Source organism: Porites lutea, chromosome 5 (genome assembly GCF_958299795.1).
Source record: "Porites lutea chromosome 5, jaPorLute2.1, whole genome shotgun sequence".
NCBI classification, from domain to species: domain Eukaryota; kingdom Metazoa; phylum Cnidaria; class Anthozoa; order Scleractinia; family Poritidae; genus Porites; species Porites lutea.
This window is the reverse complement of record NC_133205.1, coordinates 37,857,968-37,877,661: the sequence shown is the minus strand read 5'-3', so window position 1 is coordinate 37,877,661 and position 19,694 is coordinate 37,857,968. Positions and strand designations below refer to the sequence as shown.

At 38.6% G+C, this 19,694-nt stretch overlaps 2 protein-coding genes across 2 annotated transcripts; one reads left to right on the top strand and one right to left on the bottom strand.

Annotated features, from left to right (window-relative positions):
- Positions 1–235: 235 nt before the first annotated feature.
- Positions 236–1,842, bottom strand: LOC140938342 (uncharacterized). The gene has a single exon (XM_073387830.1). It carries the CDS (start codon positions 1,672–1,674, stop codon positions 397–399), a length of 1,278 nt encoding a protein of 425 aa, XP_073243931.1. The 5' UTR covers positions 1,675–1,842; the 3' UTR covers positions 236–396.
- Positions 1,843–3,930: 2,088 nt separating this feature from the next.
- Positions 3,931–18,909, top strand: LOC140937193 (sulfhydryl oxidase 1-like). The gene is made up of 11 exons (XM_073386727.1): positions 3,931–4,200; positions 6,264–6,364; positions 8,307–8,355; positions 8,660–8,762; positions 9,378–9,486; positions 10,779–10,838; positions 11,138–11,223; positions 11,652–11,807; positions 13,231–13,360; positions 14,195–14,314; positions 16,123–18,909. Exons 1-11 carry the CDS (start codon positions 3,957–3,959, stop codon positions 16,852–16,854), a joined length of 1,890 nt encoding a protein of 629 aa, XP_073242828.1. The 5' UTR covers positions 3,931–3,956; the 3' UTR covers positions 16,855–18,909.
- Positions 18,910–19,694: the final 785 nt, after the last annotated feature.

The following is a 19,694-nucleotide window of genomic DNA, read 5'->3' as shown; positions in this document are numbered from 1 at the left end:
TAAAAGAGGCTGCCGGGGATACTTATCATTTCTTTAAAGAAGGTAAATTGAAGATTCTGGTATCAGCTCGTAGCCAATGTTTTGTACTCATTCTAGGTAGACGAGAATTCAAAGGAAGTTTGGTCAGAGGAGTGCCCCCCCCCCCCTCAACTGACTTTCAAGGCCTGGCCCCGGTCCGGTTCAAACGTTGGATAGCGCTATCCACTGGATAAATCACTATCCAGTGGATTACGTAATTTTTCACACTAACATCATAGAATTAGATCTTTTGGAAAGGCTCAAGACCCTGAAAACCATACCATGTTCAACGGCACATACCCGTTTAGGCCAAATAAGGAATTGCGGCCAACTTCCAGCCTGGATGCTGGTCCAAACCGCAATTGTGTTAGTTGACGGTCACTTCGCGGCGACATCTAGATCAATCAATTCAAAAGTCCTTCCACGCAAGGTAACTCCTTTTAGAATAAGAAGATCGCGAATAATCCTGCTGCTTACCAGAATAAACCAGCGTCCTTGGACTTCCTGGATCAGTTTAACAACTCCTAATTGTACCAGGTCATCCAGACTTTCTGCAATTTCCAAGATTGACACTCGAGGAAAACTCTTATGTCTTTGACCTTGCTGAGATCGGAAACCAAGCTTATGCAGACTGTCGTCTTCTTTTACTCTTTTATAGGCATGTTCAATCACAAGAACAGATTTGTTTTCTCCATAAGCAAGACAATCTCTTTCAGATGTTTCTGTCGGCGGTTTTTTGTTGTTTTGTTCTTGGGGGTCTTTCCGTGCAAGCGCTGTTTTATTTTCACTAATTTTCTTAACCGCTCTAGTCTGTTTCTTAGAGTGAATCAGAGGGAAAATGTCTTCCTCTTTTGCGCCAGATTTCAAAGCCTCTTCAACCCATTTCGATGATTTTTTGGTTTGCATTGCTTCAATGTCAAAGATTCCTACATTACTATTTTGAAGCATTTTCAAGAAATTTGTTCTCTTTTCGGCAATAAACGGACATGTTTTTGACCTTGCATGAATTATACTACCCTGTCTGTTTCCTGATAATTGAATTGATTTGAGTGTACCTTTCTCAGGTTTGATATCGCTTATTTTTAATCTTCTTCTTTCTTCTCCGACCGTAAATGTGCTCTGTCTAACTAGAGGGGCAGCAAAAGTTACTGTTTTACTTTTTTCTTGCGTTTTCTGCTTAAATTTCCCACTTGATAAAAAATCTCCTTCAGGTTGACGGTTCGAAAGGTCTTTGCTATCACGAAACCCTGATAAATCAGGTTTATTGATTCTTTCCTTAAGCGCAGTTCTAGGTGAATTGATTTTCACACTGCCTTGTTCCACTCCAAGTTTTCTTATCCTTTGCAGCTTAGTTTTCCTGGGTTTCTTTTTTGTCCCCATCAAAATCCGCCGAGCAGGAAACGTGTTGCCATACCAACGAGCTTTGTCCTCGTGATATGCAAGTTCATCTGAGTTTGGAAGAAAACGAGGTTCCTGTTTGTTAAAATCCACGGAATCAACTTCGCCAAGAATTTGCGACAATTCCTCGTCTTCACTTGCATGAAATTTCCTGTCGCAGCCGATACAACCTTTGCCGGTGCATAAAATATTTCCAATCTTTGTAAAATGAACTCTAGTTTTCGCATACAATGGTGCGGTAGCAATAAGCTCACTCATGATATTTTCCTCATCGCCGACGTTTTGGCCGCAAGAAAAAACTGCTTTGAGATGATGCTTTAGAGTAACCCAAATCTGAAAACTGATTTCGATGACGGAGGTGAAAATAAACTTGTTATTTCATCTTTCTTGAGGAACTCGTTTCTTCCTTGAAGCGACATGTATCGATCCGTGATGCTTCTTGAAAATATAGTTTAATTTACATTATAGGAAACTAAGCAATAATGTTTTAAGTTTTTCTAGCTTCTGATTGGTTAGCAAATTCACCTGCTGCTAACTTGAAATTTTAATGAACTGTGAATTATAAGGGCCTTCGGAATATCATTAAAACCACTGATCATTGAAGAAACACAACTCTTTTTATTATTTTTATTTCCTTACTTGAAATTATTAAATTTCTTTTTAAGGTGATGGTACACGGGACGATTCGCAGAGAAGACTAAAATTTTAGCGCAACACAGCGTTGCAATGTTGGAACAGTGTTGCAACCATTTGAAACAATGTCCCGACAATGATGTGGCAACGCTGTGTTGCGCTAAAAATCGTCGTTGCGAATCGTCCCATGTAACATCACCTTTAAACCATGAAGCCCTGATATCCCCATACTAATTCTCTAGATTGATCTCCACACTTTTCTCTACACTGCAGAGGACTGGTTGAAAGAAATTATCAAAAGATCACATGAAAGCACTTTATTTCTTTGAAGTGATCATTTTATTAATTCTTTTAACCTTTTCTCTTCAAAGTGTATTGTTAAGAGAAAATTGTCCCTGTTCACTCTTGGGACTAAAAGGGTAACTTATTAGTCGAGGCAGGTGTATTGTCATCCCGAGCCCGTCTTCTTGGTCGCGTGGTCTTTAAACGAGGGGTTCGTTACAAAAAAAGCCGAGTGGCTCTGGGGACGAGAATAGGGCCGGTGAGAAACTTCATTGACGGTCTTGAACTTCTGAAAGCGCATATTCCACAGTCACTGATACTCCCCACGGTAGTAGAACGCGATAACGTGGATTATCGGGTTCAATAACAGTCGATGGTCACCGTTGGTTTATTGTTTTGTCTTTGTTTTGTCTGATAAGGGAGGGTCATGACTGAAGAAGTGAGAAAAAGGAAGGGCCACGAAAGTTTTCGGACAAAATTAAAAATACCCCTTCGTCCTCCGTCCCCTTTCTACCCCAAATTAAAAGCGTACAGTCGAACTCTACTTTACAGACGTCCGCCTTATACATTGAGATACCACGTTATATCGGGCACACTTATCTTTTGTCCCGGGAATTCAAAAATCCCTTTCATTCTTTCTTCATTCTTTCCGATTAGAATGGTTACCTGTTAACGGACATTTTTTTTCTTGTCCAAGAGATTCTCGTAGAACGGTTAGGCTCACTAATACGAACACATTGTCAATCGTGTGTCAAAAAGTCTTCCTTAACGTAAAATACCTTCAGATGCATGACAGTATGTCGATGTCCTTATTGCGCCTAAGTGGGTATGTGACGATGAACAGGGTATACAAGTTATTTGGCGCGCGTTTTTAACAAGGTGTCTTTTTGGACAGGAAAGCCCTCATGACTCAAAAGAGTGTGAAAGTTGCCGTTGAGAGCGGTCTACATGTGTGGTATCGACAATTTTTTTTACCTTAAAAAAAAAACAAACTAATTCCATGCAAGTGAAAATGTCAGTTAAAAAAAACAATACTGTAATTTGAATGAGAAACGAAATAAATCAGGGTCATGAAATAAGGTCTCCTGTCTTAAAGAGGGTAGACAAATGAACGATTATAAGGAAGTTAGAGATGTTCATTTTGAGACGATGTCCTGTCATATTTTCTTTAGTCTGTTTTTTATTTTGGTTCACTGAAACTTCATACTTTTTACTGGAACGGATTCCCAAGAACAGGTTGTCATCTTCACTCAAATACATGGAAGACTCGTAGAATTTAAAGTAGTAAATAAAAGAAGGGAGAAAATTGCTTCATGTGTAAGGCTTGAATCTGTATCTACAATACCATTAAGCGTTAACTTTCGACATTGGTTATTTTCAACGTACTTTACATGGGGTTGCTCATTACATTGAATGAAAGTTAGCCTTTTTAAAAACAGCGTTTAGCCCTGATATAAACTGGACTTTGGTGCTAAACCCCATCCTTGCTCAATTCTTTTCTTGCACAACTGTCTCTCCCTACTCCCATTTCATTGACTTGAGCCCACAATGATGCAGCGGTAAACTACAGCCACGGCTTTATTTCGGACCGTTACCCTTCAGATGGCTTCAGATAGGAAATAAGTATGGCCGATCACTTGCTTGTTTGTAGATGTTTTCTAGTTGTTTTTGTATTTTACTGTTCTTTTAGACTCTCCTATGGTGTATTATATTCATCTGCCGACCATATAGTGCTTTTAGAAAACGATACAATCTCCAGTGTAATTCATAATAGTCAGTCGGCTTGGATCGTCGAGTTTTACTCTAGTTTTTGCGGACATTGTCATGCCTTTGCTCCGACATGGAAAACGCTAGCAAGGATGGCGAAAGGTAAGGAAAGTTAAGTAAGATATCTTCTAAATACAGGGGTATTTTGAAAAGAAGGGATAGGAAAGAGAGGAAACGTCGTCAGGAAAAACGAAAGGGGACTACATCTGCTCGATAGCCGGTTCTTTGTTTAAATGTAACATATATTTTTAATGAAGTACAATGTAGCATAGCTACAAAGTGGCCAGTGCTTTATATCTTATTTATCTAGAATTTTTCATTTCTTTGTTAAGCCAGGAAAATTAAATTTTTGTCGTGGTGGGTTGAAACGATCTATATTTAGTATTGTAACGTCAGATAGGTCGTGTTCCTTTTTCGTTTTTACCACATCAATTAATCATAACATGAGAGACGAAGAGAGCAATATGAAGCGGAACAATTAAAATGTCATCAAGATTCGTGTGTCTTGACATGCTTTGCTTAGCTGTGTCATGGAGATTTCAACTCTGAACCCATGGTTCAATATTGTTAAGCAATGGCTGACGTGTAAATCTCACAACCAGGACGTAAAGAAAAAATTGTCGAGCGTGAAATCGAGTGGAAACACCTGGCATTTGTAACGATCACATTTCTTCCGCATCTAATTTAAGCTTAATCTTGGGTTGTCGTTTTCTTTTGTTGATTATCTAGCCATTCTTTTTTTTTCTTTTTTTCTTTGATTCTGATAATCAACTCAGCTAAGCTACATAGAATGAAAGCAGAATATGTTGATAATTAATAACACAGCACGGTAGTCCTCTTTTAATGTTTAGATAAAAAGATTAGGCATTCCAAATGCGTCAATAATGTGGTTATAAGAAATTTTGTAGTGCAATATCCTAAACACAAAATGTCATTTTAAGGTAAATTGTGTTAGAACTGACTTTCAAGAATATCTTTTGACCATGAATTGAATTGAATATCTTTTGACCATGAAACCACTAGAATGCACCACAAGCCACAAGCCACAAGATCATGAAAGAGGAGTGGGAAGGGGGAATTTTTAATCAGCTTGTTCTCTTCTTTCCCTCTCCTCATGGTGCCTAATATTTTAATTTTGGGGGGAGAGAGGTGGGGTGAATATTGCTGTCAGGTTTTTTATTTCCCTGCAGGTTCAGTCTAAAAAAAATGTCCAGGAGATCAATGATCTATCCTCCTGGCTTCCATTTGTTTTTCACTGGGTCTTCTTTTCTCCTCTTTCTTAGCTTCATTTCATCCTGTCTCACCTTACATGCCTACATGTACCATGAATTTGTTTTGTCTTTTTCCATTTGCAACTTGTTTAATACACCTTTACTGCTGCAAAAATGATTCTGAGTTTAAGTGTTATGTCTGAATTGTAGCATCTGGTTATCCACAAGAAAGATCAGGGCAAATTGAATAAGCCCACAAGCTGTGAGGTGTTACTTTTGAATGGTGTAACTTGAGATACACATCTAACAGCCATTGAGAAGTTGAAGTTTTGGCTTCAGTGTTGTACCTGAATGAATTTAAAAAGTTATATAGTCTAATAAAAACGTGAAAAACTGTGGGCGGGACTGTAAGGAGTTAGAATTATAAATATATATAAAAATATTGGTAATTGAATGACAAGAATGGCTAATTAGCCCAAAGGGATTAGTTGGGGACAGTAAATAGACTATACGATTTAGAAAAAAAATGCTAAAAATTAGTATTTACAATAAAATCTACACCCTCAATAAAATACATCAGAAAGTAGATCATTATGATACTGTAATACTTAAAGTTAAAAAATAATAATAATAAGATAAAAATAAATTATTGTCTGTTCACTGCAGAGTTTACAACAGTTACTATTATTAGAAATATACTCAGAAAAGTTCAATTTTCTAAATTATTTCCTAAATCTGGAAAGTACCATAGTACTGAAAAAATTGTTTGTTATAGTAGGGTCTTCGTTATCAAAACAGGTTTTCACTTACCCAGAAGATAAAGATGTTGAGAATAGTGTAGTTTGCCTTCCTAGAGCACTTCATTGCATGGCCGGTTGTATGTTATTTTTTATTATTATTTTCTATGCACTCCAATATTAAAAAATAGCTCTGATTAAAATTCATTTATTTCAGACTGGAGAAAGCTCATACATGTTGGCGCTATTGACTGTGCTGAAGAGCGTAATCTCCAGACATGTATAAATTATGAAATAGAAGGTTATCCTACAGTAAAGGTGAGAGCAACTTGGCAACATTTTTTTAGAAAAGTACATTACTTTCAGAGATGTCATCTTTCAAGTTTAACCTCATTAGATCTTAATTCAGTCAGTTGAGTTTCCCACAGTTATTAGAGTGATTTTACTTAACCCATGAAATAGGTAGTAGAATTCCATTGTCTTCTTTTGTTTACTAGTCTTGTAGCTATTTTGCATTGGTAATGTTATTATCAAAAGTGCATGGATTTTCCAAGCTTGTCTAGCGTCTCCAGTTTAATCTATCAATCACGCATCAATTAACTTTGGGAGTGGGAGAACATAATCTTGTTTCTGTAATAAAATTAATATTAGTATTAGTGTAAAACGTGGACTGCGGACTGTGGATTGCAGACTGCAGACTGCGGACCATGGACTACAGACTGGGTATAAAACACGGACTACCAGTAGGTATAAAATGCACTACTGACCTCGCCAACACTTTCTGCTCTTAAGCTTTTTAGCTCACCCCAACAATGCATAGAGTGATCAAACCACAAATTTGATGGCCTAGGCTGGCTACGCCCCATAAGCGATGACTGCACCTATGTAAACATGTACATTGCGTTTGTGGCCCCTTTCATTGAATATGAGAGACTGAGGCTAGGTCTAAAAATGGGTGTAGAAAATAGCATTTTGCTCAGGTTCAGAAAGACACCTGATTGCAGGTTAAGGATTTGGAGAACCGGGCGGTACACCTCCACCAAGAATATCAAGGAGTTTTCATAACTTAAACTCACGAGTCTTGATCCCTTTATCTTATTTTTCCTTACCTAGAACCAATTAGCACAGTTTTTACCATGTTTTATACCCAGTCCGTATTTTCCAGTCTGTGTTTTACACCTGGTCTGTATTTTATACCCAGTCCATAGCCCACAGTCCACAGTCCGTGTTTTATACTGAGCGATATTAGTATTAATTCAGTCACTAAATCTCTACCATCTAGCTCATTATGCTGGGAAAGCAATTTTTACATGGTCACTTGCCCAGGGACAAGTTTGGTCTGGAAAACGCCCAGACATCTCTTATGAGAGGCTTTTAAGATTCCTTCTGCAACCCTAGAAATAGTACTTAAATTACTCCAATGATAATTTACTTGAAGTAATTCTAAAAATGAGTCATTAATATATTGGCATACTGGACGAAGATAAAAATGTACTTTACTGCTAAAGCAGCTAAGAGCAAATGAGTCTCCTTCGCAGCCACTTGGGGGTGGAGTCACTCAATACTCTCTGGACAGGGAGCGTTACAAGACTCTGGCCATCACAGCTATGAAGGAGACTAGAGAGACGTGGGCTCTTGTTAAATACATCGTGAAAAAACATTTATAGTTGCATGGCTACCTCTCCTTTAAGTAAAATACATACAAAAATGTGCCTACATTTTTATTTAAAAATGTTTACTTTTGAAAGCTACACTCTTCAAGTATATTAAAATGCCTCAAAGCAATAACATTGTCAAATGAAAAAGAAAATGACAAAAACAAAATAAGGCTGCCTTGCACATACAGTCGACTCCCAAAAATTTGAACCTTCAAGGGAAAGAGAAAATAGTTTGAGTTACCGAGAGTTCAAGTTATCGAGGGTAAAGTTATATAGAAAGTGATCTGAAGGGAAATGTAAGTTGCTTCAAGTTAGCGGGAGGTTCGAGTTATAGAGGGTTCGATTTACCAGGATTCGACTGTACATCCCTTTGACAATCTGCATTTTTTTTTAGGCAAAAATACAACTGTAAATAATTATTTACAGTATGGGCGTTTTCCTGGCTATCAGCTGATGATTGATTTTGACAAAACCTGTCCCTGGGCAAGTGGCCATGTAAATTTATATTGCTTTCCCAGCATAATGAGCTAAATGGTAGAGGTCTAGTGACTGAACCATCATTAATATTTATTATTGTTACATTTTTTTTTTCTTTCAAACAGTTTTTCAATGCATCTTCTCCAAGCTCTAATTTAGGTGAAAAATTTCCAGGTATGCTGTTTTCAGAAGTCTTACATGTACACATGTTTCCTATCTCTTGTTTGCTGCCATGTAATGTTCTATTATTTTATTATATAATCACCAATGAAATACCAAACCATTTCACTTGAATAATTTTTTTTGCTACTAAAGGATGTGATTTATTATGTAGTCATAGCAAGAGTGACCTTTCCACAGGTGAAGATAACATGTTACTTTTACTTGTGAAGATATTGTGCTTTCATGCATAAAAGCGCACCTTGTATTTCATTGGTGTTTACCGGTATATAATAAATGTTGTTATTCAATCAATCAGGAGAGAAGACTTTATTAAACCTTCTTCATAAAATGGTCAAGGTTGCAGAACTACAGAAAAACCTTGGCTTGGTGCGTGCAGATGTGGATTTTATACCAGTAGGGTAAGAGGGTTTTTCTGGAGAGTCAATTTTTTAATTTAGAGAATTTTGTTACTCTTAGTTCACAAACTCAAACAAATATTAAATTATTAATCAGTTGTTTTGAAGATAGTCACATGGAATAATTATAAAATAATATTTTATAGTATTAATATGATGAGACCCTGTTAACATGGCCTTGAAACAACAACATAAGACTAGATAGACTAGATAAAATGGCGACAGATGACATAAAATGGGACATGGCCTGATCCTCAAAACGTGAAACAACAGTATGCCATGGTTGCAAAATTAACCATGATCCTGCACATATGGCAGAATTATTTCACTCCGACTCAGGAACAAAACAGTAGCTATAGCCTGTAGCTAATCACTCGAAAATGCAACTTGCCTTCTCTGTCAAGAAAAATTGTTGAGATTCAGAAATTTCGCTACAATGGTAACATGACGCCACACTTCTCCTCTTTATTGAACAAGTAAAAGTTACTTTTTACCATCTTCATTATTGCATAGTTTTCCAGTACTTGAAATTAGGATTAATTACTCCTTAAATACAGGTTGTTGAACGTGGACATTGTAATACTAAAACCTGACATTTCCGTTTATCTTTTTGTTTAGGAAAGAGTTTGTCTCTAGTTTTATAGAAGGCAGAAGTCGCAGAACATCAGAAAATTATGATGAGTTAGCACTAATTTTCGAGGTACCAACGTCATACATTGGCCGTGAGGTAAGTTGAAGATGCTTGTCTCAGGCATAACACATATAGTTTACATGTTGTGACTGCTAAAGCCCTGGCTAAACGATCAGAAATTCTTGTCCAACATCATATTCGTCATGCATAGAACATGGGTGACTAAGTGGAAACGTTGTTTGGGATGAAAAATGTTGGATGAAATCAAAGATTAAAATCCATTAATTGAAATGCAATGTTTGGAGTCGGAGAGGCGACTAAACGGTAAACGACGCGCTTCCAACATGACTTGTATAATTTAGCCTTATAACCCTAATATCTGCTTGCATGTTCTCTTTGCTGTTTTGTTTACATTTCTTGAGTCATTGACAAATTTATCCACTCCTGAGATTTTGCTATAAAACGCCATGTGAAGCTACATTAGTCAAGCCATTTTCTGGTGACCATCTGGCCAAAAAGAAGCAAAATAACCCAAAAAGTTGTTTACAAGTTGCCAAATGACAGCTTTCTAAGGAAGCTTTCCATTTGTAAGAACTGGTCGGCCAATCCAGTCTAGCTGTAAGGAGAATTCCACTATTAATAAGGACTATCCAGTCAGATCAGTCTATTCTTGAATAGTATGTTCGGTAGTGGTGGGTTTAAGGGAAAATTTCGAGAAAAGACTACTATTTTACTTTCACAATAACTGGTCACGGTGGCTGGCCAGTCGTGACTTTTAGTTTGAGACTTTTAATAAGCGCCCTTATTTTGGGCATGCGCATGATGGCACAAGAAGCTGGTAAACTGGTGGTTGTGTGGTTGTCTCGTCACGCAGCGCTTCTCCCAAACAAAGGTGGAGCGTTCGTGACGAGACTATAACGGCTGCGAAGGAGACTCCGATGGTTGTAAGCAGCCCAGGGGCGGGGGCAACTCCGGAGTTCAAGTGACAGTGATGATCGAAGGATTTTTTGGGGTTTAAAATTTTCAGTTTTGGTAGGGAAAATTTCGGCAAGTGTTTTTTGGGTAGCTTGATTTAAGAAGGGATTTTTTGGGGTATTCTAAACAGTCTGAAGATTCGTGATAATTCCCGCGTATCCCGGCCGCGTACTTCCTCTAGAAATTTTTATGGCTCGGAAATTCTTAATGGGATTTTTTGGGGGTCAAATTTTGGTCCAGGAATTTTTGGGGGGTTTGATTTTTGCCCCTTTTTGATCATCCCTGTCACTTGAAATCCGGAGTAACCCCCCCCCCCCGAGGTGAGCAGTTGAGGTGTGAATAATTGTTACTAAAAAATTGTTAAAAATGAGAACATTTTTCATTTAGTAAACATTATTTATCAACTTTTTCAGGTCATCTTAGATTTTATACAATGCCCTCGCTTGGGAGTCAGAAGAGTATTAAATAAAAATGTAAGTACCACTTGATTCTATTTACTTAACAGAAAATAAACTTGCGTTGTGTTTGTTAAAAGGATCTATTCACAGAAAAATGAAGATTTCCTCGTACACTACTTTAGTAAAAAGTGAGATGACCATGCTACACATTGTGGAATGAACGATACACTAGACTCAATCTAAGACTCAGTCAGCCACGCTTGATAATCTAGGAGTGGAACCTCATTAGCTTGTTTAACGATTTTTGTTGGTGATCTTTTATTTACATAAAAGCTTGTCTAACGGTAGATACTTTTTTTGTTCTTACATATTAGAAAGATCTTGTGGAAAAATATGCAGTAAAGAAGTTTCCATCCCTTGTTCTGGTGCACAGAAAAGGCACATTTCGGCATCTTTCACAGTACGTTTGTTTCTTTTACATTGTGGTGGTGTGTTTCAAATGATCCGAAGACGGCGCTTCAAAAGTGAACTTGCGTTCTTTCAGTCTTCATCGCTATTATTCTAATTCACGTGTTTCATTAAACGTAAGCGAAGTTCTCCTAGAGTTGAATCATAAGGTCAGGAAGAGAAAGAAAATTTCTTCGTTGTTTGTTTTTCGTCCTCCATAGAACGTGAAGTTGAATATTTTCACGTCGTAGTCGTGCAGTGACAGGAACAAAATCTAGCCAGAAGTGTACTGCACCTGCTAAGTTGTTTTGCTTATTAAACCATTTTTTTTTTGACGTTCTCGTTGCTGTCCCCATCGTCTGATCTTAAGGTCCCTATCTTGTCTACTAGCAGTTACTAGGGAAAAGTTAAAAGTGATTTTGTCTTGTTAATGCTTTACAGTGATGAAAAAACTCACGCCGGTTTTAAGACTGCTCTGGATGAGGTTTGTCAGGTAGTTAGGCCCTTCCCTGAACTGTCAGCTGTCAAGGATGCTATGGATGTGTACAGAAAACGTCACGGCAAAGAGGATCAGAGAAAACAACAGGCTGGAAGCAGGTAAGTCCGTCTGTTAGTTAAGACAAGACAAGGCAGTATTTCTGATTTGGAGTCTTATACCAGCTGTAGCCTCTGTAGTAAGCGCTTCCGTGCGGTTTCGGGGCAAAGTGGAAGAGGGAGGAACGGGATTTTTGCTTTTGGCCGTGCAGAAAATGGATCAAGAACCAAAAAATGGAAAAGGAAGGGGGAGGGGAAAGAAAGAAACTATTCTTTCCTTTCACTCCCCTCCCCCCCCCCTCCCCGACCCCCTCTTTTACTCGATCCATTTTTCGCGCAGTCTTTCTTTGCTCCGGAATCACACCGAAACGCTTGTTGCGCAGGTTATACCAGCTGTTACATCGACGTTTTCCAAATAACTCAAAATTGCAAAATAACTATAGTTTTAATTACACGGCGACAGGTTATGTAGAGATAATTAGACAGGTATACAGCATTACTTTTTATATTTCTTTTCTTTTCTATGCCGAAACATTCAAAAACATGCGTTGCTTTGAACTTTTGGATTTTAGCCTTTGCGCAGAGTGAATTTATTAGAAACGTGAATATTTCATTTGTTTACATTCTGTTCACTCTTATTGGTCATGGCTTCTGTGGCGGGGTCCGGTCGGGGTGTGCACTCAAAATACGTACACATGAATGTGCCCCTTCTCCCCAACTTGGTCACGATCTTAGTACTGTTAATTTATTGTCGTTCATTATCGCCTTTGTTTAAAATTTATCACACCTTACCAGCTTACTGTACAAACAAACCAAGAAAAGTACTCTAATATTTGACCAAGGGATGAAACCAACTAAACCATAACATTTCCATATTCGAGACTTTTCCTGGAACGAGGTGTATTTAAAAAAAAATGGCACGAACGCATTGTAGTGTCAGCAGATAAATGAATATCTATACTGTGCTGTCAGGCCCTTGCCAAACTAGCCAACTCTGTTGCAGACCCAATAATTTTTATAGCAACACGATAAACGAATTTGACAAACGTCAACTTTGTTTTTTTCTGGAACGACATCTTATTGATTGAAGATAAACGCACTCTGTATTTGTAGGATGTATAAATATTTAGGTCTACCCCCCATGTTTTTATAATCGAGCATGCACTCTGACTGTTCTGAGGATTAGAACACAAATGTGTGCGCGAGTTAGTAGTGTGGTAGTGGTTGAATCCCGGTGAAAATCGAAACATCCTGGGTTAAGTCCGTAAAGACACTACAATATTTTTTCCGGGCTAAACAGGACCTTAGAACTTTGACTATTTCTATTATGGGTATCACTTTCAATGTAAAATATTTTTAAAGCGGGGTCCAACGTTGAAGGCCCTGGTAGTACAAACCAACCCGTGCCCCTCCCACCACACTACCTCCACCACCCCTCTTTCTAACTAACATACATCTTGTTTCTTACTGTATCTATCCTCACCAGCTCTGAGGTGTACATGCAAGACTTGGAAAGTGGCCTGTCCTACATGTTCAACGTTGAAGTTGGCAGCAAATTAATTTTCCATAAAGTCGAGTTAACAGCTCTCCAGAGCTTCGTGGCCATGCTTGGAAAGGTGAGTATGACAGTTGTTGAGATGTGATACTTCACGTAACTTCTATCAAGGCCTCAAGGGTGGCACTTGAGGCCATGATAGAAGTTGAGTGGGCGGCTATTGTTGGTTTACCCGCCTACCCCATGATGAAGAGTACTGCCAGACGTTCATGGTAACCAATGAAAAAGACTCCTGCTCAGCATTTTAAAATAACAATAAGCGATAGGACAGGGCTAGAAGCTTTACCTGACTGTAAGTAAATGTCACGAGAACAACAGCCATGTCTCCGGATAGCCGTCTTATGGTTGGCTCAACTGTCTAACTGTTAAAAAAAACTTCTATGATACTCTCAGTTTTATTTTTAAACGGAGAAGAGGAGTTGTTTTGGCCATTACTTCGAAAGCCGTCACGGCGTTTTTACTGACCGGTTTATGTTTAGAACGATACTTGGCGCAAATTTATGACATCTTTTAGGCCCGACAGATAGTCAGCAACACTACAGACCTAAAAATGGTATTATTGACCTTTGATGACGTTTAATTTTTCGTCATTTCATTTCTTATACTTTGGATGCGAGCGCTCATAGACGGAGCGGAGCTTCCATTTTCGCGGGGAAAAATGCTCTAAAATATACCTGAAATAAAGCGGTCCGTGAAAGCAACGTGACTTAGGCACAGTATGGGAGTTGTTCGCTTCGGTTCATGGGCTCCTGCAATAGTGATACAGGTGGATAGGTATGAAAACACAAGATAACAACTTGCTGTCTCTCCATCATTTGGAAAAAGAGCCGTCGTGGGGGAAAGCTGGATTAAATCATAATTTTCTAACCTGTGTTACCAATTGGTATTTTTGCAGTGTTTTCCTGGTAGACCGAGTCTTCGCGGAGTATTCAGCAAGTTGAGTGTGAAACTAATACCTCAGCCACGAAAAACAATGCTGAGAGCGGAATACTTGTACCATCTGAAGGACGCTCAGGTATGGTATGAGTTATCTAGTTAATATAGGACTTCACGCGAAAAAATTGTTTTCTTGCTCTGGCAACATACCATTGTTAAAAAAGTACGGAGCTAAAATAAAATGATGTGAAAATGAATGACTGGTCGCGTGATTTACGATCTCACCTGGCCAATAGCTAGACGGAACGCTCGACTGATGAAGACATCTTTGAGATAACGTTAAAACATTTCTGTTAAAGTTATTTTTCTTCTCTTAATGCATAATTTGACATTATCCTTTGTGACTGAACTGTTTAGGATGGAATTTTCTTCAAGAGACTTTTTCCATTTTCACAGAGAGTTAATCGCCGTTCTAAATATTAGCAAGTAATCCTGTTCCGCTGGTAAATACGTTGCATTTTTTCCTGCGCTTGAAACCAATTTCGTGTAGCCCCTTTTCTTCTTTTGATTTGCTCATTTGCGTTTTTTCTACGGTACTGTTGTTTGTAAATTTCTGAGAGATGAGAAAGTAACTCAAAAGTTTAGGGTATACCAGTACAGCCAGATATTAACCCTATAGGGCTTGAGAGTGACCAAAATCAATTTTCTCTTAATGATATCCATACATGGACAAGAGGTTAGGTAATGAGAAGTAATAAAATGATCACCAAAGAGAAAATGCCTTGTTTGTTTATCAAATTCTCTCAACACATTCTTAAAGGAAATGCATGGATATCAGTTTGGAGAATTTGTATGTTGATATTGGGACTTAAAGGGTTAAGGAACGGTCAAACGGGCAACAGAAATTATGCAACTTGTCTTGCAACTTTGCTGCAAAACGAGTTGACTAGCGATGTTGCGCGTTTTACCACCCACATCAAACCTGTTTTGCAATAAATCAGGTTGTTAACAGGTTTGAATGTGGGTTGTGAAACGCGCAACATCGCTATTCCACTCCTTTTGCAGCGTTGTTGCAAAACAAAGTTGCACGTTTCTTGTTGCCCGTTTTACCGAAGCTTTAGGGAGCTTAAATAACGACGGCGACGGCATCGAGAACGGCAAAAAAAGCAATAGGTCTAGATAACAAAACCTACAACTTAGCCCGTGCGTCACACTTTTTGTAAATTTCTTTGTCGTTGTTACACATAAAACTTCATAGTTTTACGTTTTAACTTAGGTACAGTCGTTTAGAATCAGCTCCATAAAATTTTCTCAACATTAAACAAATTACGAATCAAATTAAAAATTAGACTGTTTGATTTACGAAATGTTTTTTATTAAGGAGAAGAAACCAAGCTTTAACGCACAATCACATTCTATCCGGGCAAAACTGTTTGTTTAACATATTTTCATTTACACCTGCAAACATGTTACTTTTGTTATCTAGTTTATTTTGTGAAAGGTTTGAACCCAGGAGTCATTTCAAAAGTAGGTTGAGTTTGATCGTTCCGGTGAACGTAGTCCTGAATAGGACTGTTGTTGTTGACAGTGACTGACGTTTAGACAACCTGTGCGGTAGTCATCTTCAGAGTCAAAGACTAGTTTATTTTGTCACTTTAAACCGTATATATTAGATCAGGTTTTAGTTTTTATCGTTGTGACTTGATAATGATGTCATGACGACATCGAAACGTTGTGTTGAACTTTTTTCGCTTATCTTTATTATTAAGTATTAAACAAATTCTATGAAATGAAACATGATAAATTTGAAATAGCGTGAATTCGCTTTTCAAGTGATGTTTCGCTGCCGTTGCCCGTCGTTGCTTGAGCTCCCTATCAGATGCTAGTGCAAACGTTTCAGCTTAAAACATCGTTAACGCCAAGGTATTCATTTTTGTTTGTTTTTAGATGCATTTGAAGTCAAGTCAGTCAAGTGATGGTTTTCATTCTCCTCTACCCAGTAAGGCAAAGTGGGCGGCCTGTGCGGGAAGCCAGCCTAAATATCGTGGTTACCCGTGCAGTCTGTGGACTCTGTTTCATACCTTGACTGTCAACTGCGGACGTAGCAGTGGTTTGACGGGACTAGATGTCCTTTTACGAATCCAAGATTACATCAAATACTTCTTTAGCTGCGACTACTGCAGAAAGCATTTCATGGCTATGTCTAAGAATCTCAAAACAGAGGTGGATTCACACAACAGCGCGATTCTGTGGATGTGGAGTAGACACAACAAGGTGAACAAACGTCTGGCTGGTGACAACAGCGAAGATCCAAAACATCCTAAGATTCAGTTTCCGTCGAAAGATCTCTGCGAAGAATGTCGCCTCCCTGGTACCAGCACTGGCGACGAGATTCACTGGAACGAAGGCGTGGTCCTGGAGTTCTTGAAGAACCACTACGGTCTGGACAACATTAGGATCAAGAAACCTCCTGCCCGCTCCTCTCCTGAACTGGAAGACACTGACATTGTAAGCAAGCGTCACTTTATCTCTCATCTTAGCGCTATCGGCCTGAGTTCGATTGACGCCAGCATGTGTCTAATTCTTTATTCCGCGATAGCTCTCGCTGTCATCGCCTTGTATGTTTATTTCATCCGAAGGCGGCGGAGAGCAGTTAAGGTTCGCGTGCACGCTCCATAGGTAATCTGATTCTGGAATAGTTTCAGATTAGCTTCGCACGCATAAAGCCCCCTCCTAGATCTAAAGTCAACCTGCGATATGGACTGTGACATTTGAAGATGTTGCATGATGTGGCTGAAAAATTGCGGGCTAAATTTCTGGAAATTTGGCTTTATATAGTCGGGCATACGAGATGTCACCTTCTAAGTCTTGTGGTTGACTTAAAAATCCGAGTTGAACCTTAAGCATTTGTGCTAGGAAGCGCGGTTTAAACGAAGTTGCTTTTAAATTGTTTAAATTTGTTCTACATCAGAGAATATTATTTATTATTCATGCCTTAAATCAGGCAGAACAGTTCATTATTATAATGTTCAGATTAGCTGTTCATACAACAGTTGTCATACTTAAGACTTACACCGCTCCTGATTGTTAAAGGATGCTTATAAATCAGATCCCGATTTATTTTTACAACCACAGAAGTAGTCTCTAAGTAACTTTGTGGCAAGTTGAGCAGTTTATAATGTTACGATAACGTGAAGACAAATTTCTTAATCAAGTACTTAAAATTGTAAATAATAATAAGTTTTAAGATGAATTTTAGTTTGAAATCTATTTTCGTAGATATTTATATAGCAGCGTCTATTGAGAATCGCCTTATGAAGGTAATTTAATCGACCCTTGCATCGAAAATTCATGTTCAAGATCGCGGGTAGAATGGATAATCGACAATTTCTCCAAGGGATTGGAATCCGGAACCATTTCGAAAAACTAGCGACTGGGAAGGTTCCCCTAACACCACCGAGAGACCATCAAGAATAACTTAGCTTATCACCCTTATAGGTCTCACTGAACCTGAGGCAATCTTTCTAAGTTATTGATATCGACTCGGCGAAAACTTAAAAAAAAAAAAAACTTTTTGAGTGTCAATGCAATAACCGTGCGTTTTCTAAAGAGTGTTGAATTCGTCGTTTTCTAAAATTGTGTTTATGTCTTATGATGTCATTTTCGACGGAAATATTTTGATTAAGCGCCACATTTCGTTTTTGTTGTTATGGAATATCTGATGACAGTATCTGAAAGACCTTGTCACCGAGATCTCAAATCTAAAAAAACTAACTAATTTGTCTCTATGTACTCAGAGATTTACGTTTTGTTAATAAAATAACTTAGGGGGATTTCCTAGGGCCTATATTGGGAATAAGCTCTCTGAACCTGCGAGCAAGCTCCTCATTTGGGGGAGTCACGAGAAGCCACGCGAGATCAGAGTAGCACGGGAAAGTGTAAAATGGAGAGCTTACTCGCAGGCTACCTCCTGTGAAATACAACCCCCCCCCCCCCCCCCCCCGGGGGTGAATCTAATGGTAGAGTATCCATTCTGAGGAACCCTGGGACTTTGTTGACGTGCGACCACTGAAATTTTTCTCCTGGTCTGGATGATGTTGGGTGTTGAAATTGCTTGCATGAGAAAAGAAATCAACACTGGTACACAAATATGGCCAATGTGACTTCACGTGAAAATTCTCGGTAGGCTTATTTACTGGTCAAAGAGAGAGAAAGCTTATAGCCCACGTTAGATATATTAAAACTCTAACACAACTCCGAGGCTGCAAGGACGAAATTGCAAACTTTTCACTACTCCATTGCCTTGCAATTCCCAGAAGAGATTTTAGCCCAAAAAAACAAAACCAAATGTAGAAAAAAATGACCAGAAAGCCTCGGAATCATGTTAGAATTTTAATATATCGAATGTGGGCTATTAAATGGCTATTGAATGATGATGCGCCTTCTTTAACTTAGACCTTTTAGATTTTTTATCTAAGATCCGGATCATGATTTATGACCCAAGATCACTCGATTCATGGTGCATCAGCGGTTCCAATGAATCCTTGTTCGGATGGGTTTTATCGGTGAACCATGATCCGAGAGATCCTGCAAAATGAATCTTGATCCGGATTATTCTCAAGGAACGCACAATTAAATCATTCCGGTGAATTTTGGAGGGCAGCCCAATGACATTCACTCACTCGATCAGATGTTAAACAAAATTACCACAAAATAAATTATCATTAATTATGACTATACCCTACTTAATGAAAACATTTCAGTTAGAATTTAGATCAAGCATAGCGCGCGGATCTCATGACCCCGTCTACTTTGCAACAGTTACTCAACTGACTTCTGTTTCTCTTACAGATGTTTGCCGACTACTTTGTACGACAAATACAATCGAAAAAACACAAGACAAACCATACAGAACACAAGCACCTGACTGAGACTTACGATGACCCCTATGCTGAAATTGTTTGACACCGACAAACCCCTAAAATCGAACACGACTTGGTGCACCTTGGGAAAATAGCGCCGGCGCTATACATACCTGACGTCACACTCTTCACCTGGTTGGTACCCATTCCCCTCCACGTTGCGCGCGATGAAAGGGTGGAACTGATATTTGTAATTTATTACCAAACCTTGAAAGTTTTTGCATCCACTTGTAGATTTTTTTGTAATTACCACTTTGTTTGGCTTTTGATGCTAAACAAAACGAATGCAGTCGGTAAGAATAAGACTGACTGACAGACAGTCGTCATATGAGTATACCCAGTTCTCCTCTTGGGAGTTATTATCCTCTTGTACGGCTATTATTTTTTATTGTGATGCCACTAGGGAAGATTCTTACGAAAAGGGGCTTTTCTGACCACGTATTATTAGTTGAATACTGGTTTTAACGGAGTGAAAACGAACTTTCCGCTTCAAAACACACAACGAAGCAAGTTTGAGGCTTCATGCAAACACAGTAAAGGAATCTTGTTGAAGGCAGCAAATATCAAAGATAAAAACAACCGGTGCTCAAGTTTATG

Excerpts from the sequence above, each read along its gene's own strand:
- LOC140938342 (XM_073387830.1), bottom strand. The coding sequence starts at position 1,674 with ATGAGTGAGCTTATTGCTACCGCACCATTGTATGCGAAAACTAGAGTT.
- LOC140937193 (XM_073386727.1), top strand. The coding sequence starts at position 3,957 with ATGGCCGATCACTTGCTTGTTTGTAGATGTTTTCTAGTTGTTTTTGTA. Across the intron at positions 6,365-8,306 it reads AAGGTTATCCTACAGTAAAG|TTTTTCAATGCATCTTCTCC; the intron begins GTGAGAGCAACT and ends TCTTTCAAACAG. Across the intron at positions 14,315-16,122 it reads ACCATCTGAAGGACGCTCAG|ATGCATTTGAAGTCAAGTCA; the intron begins GTATGGTATGAG and ends GTTTGTTTTTAG.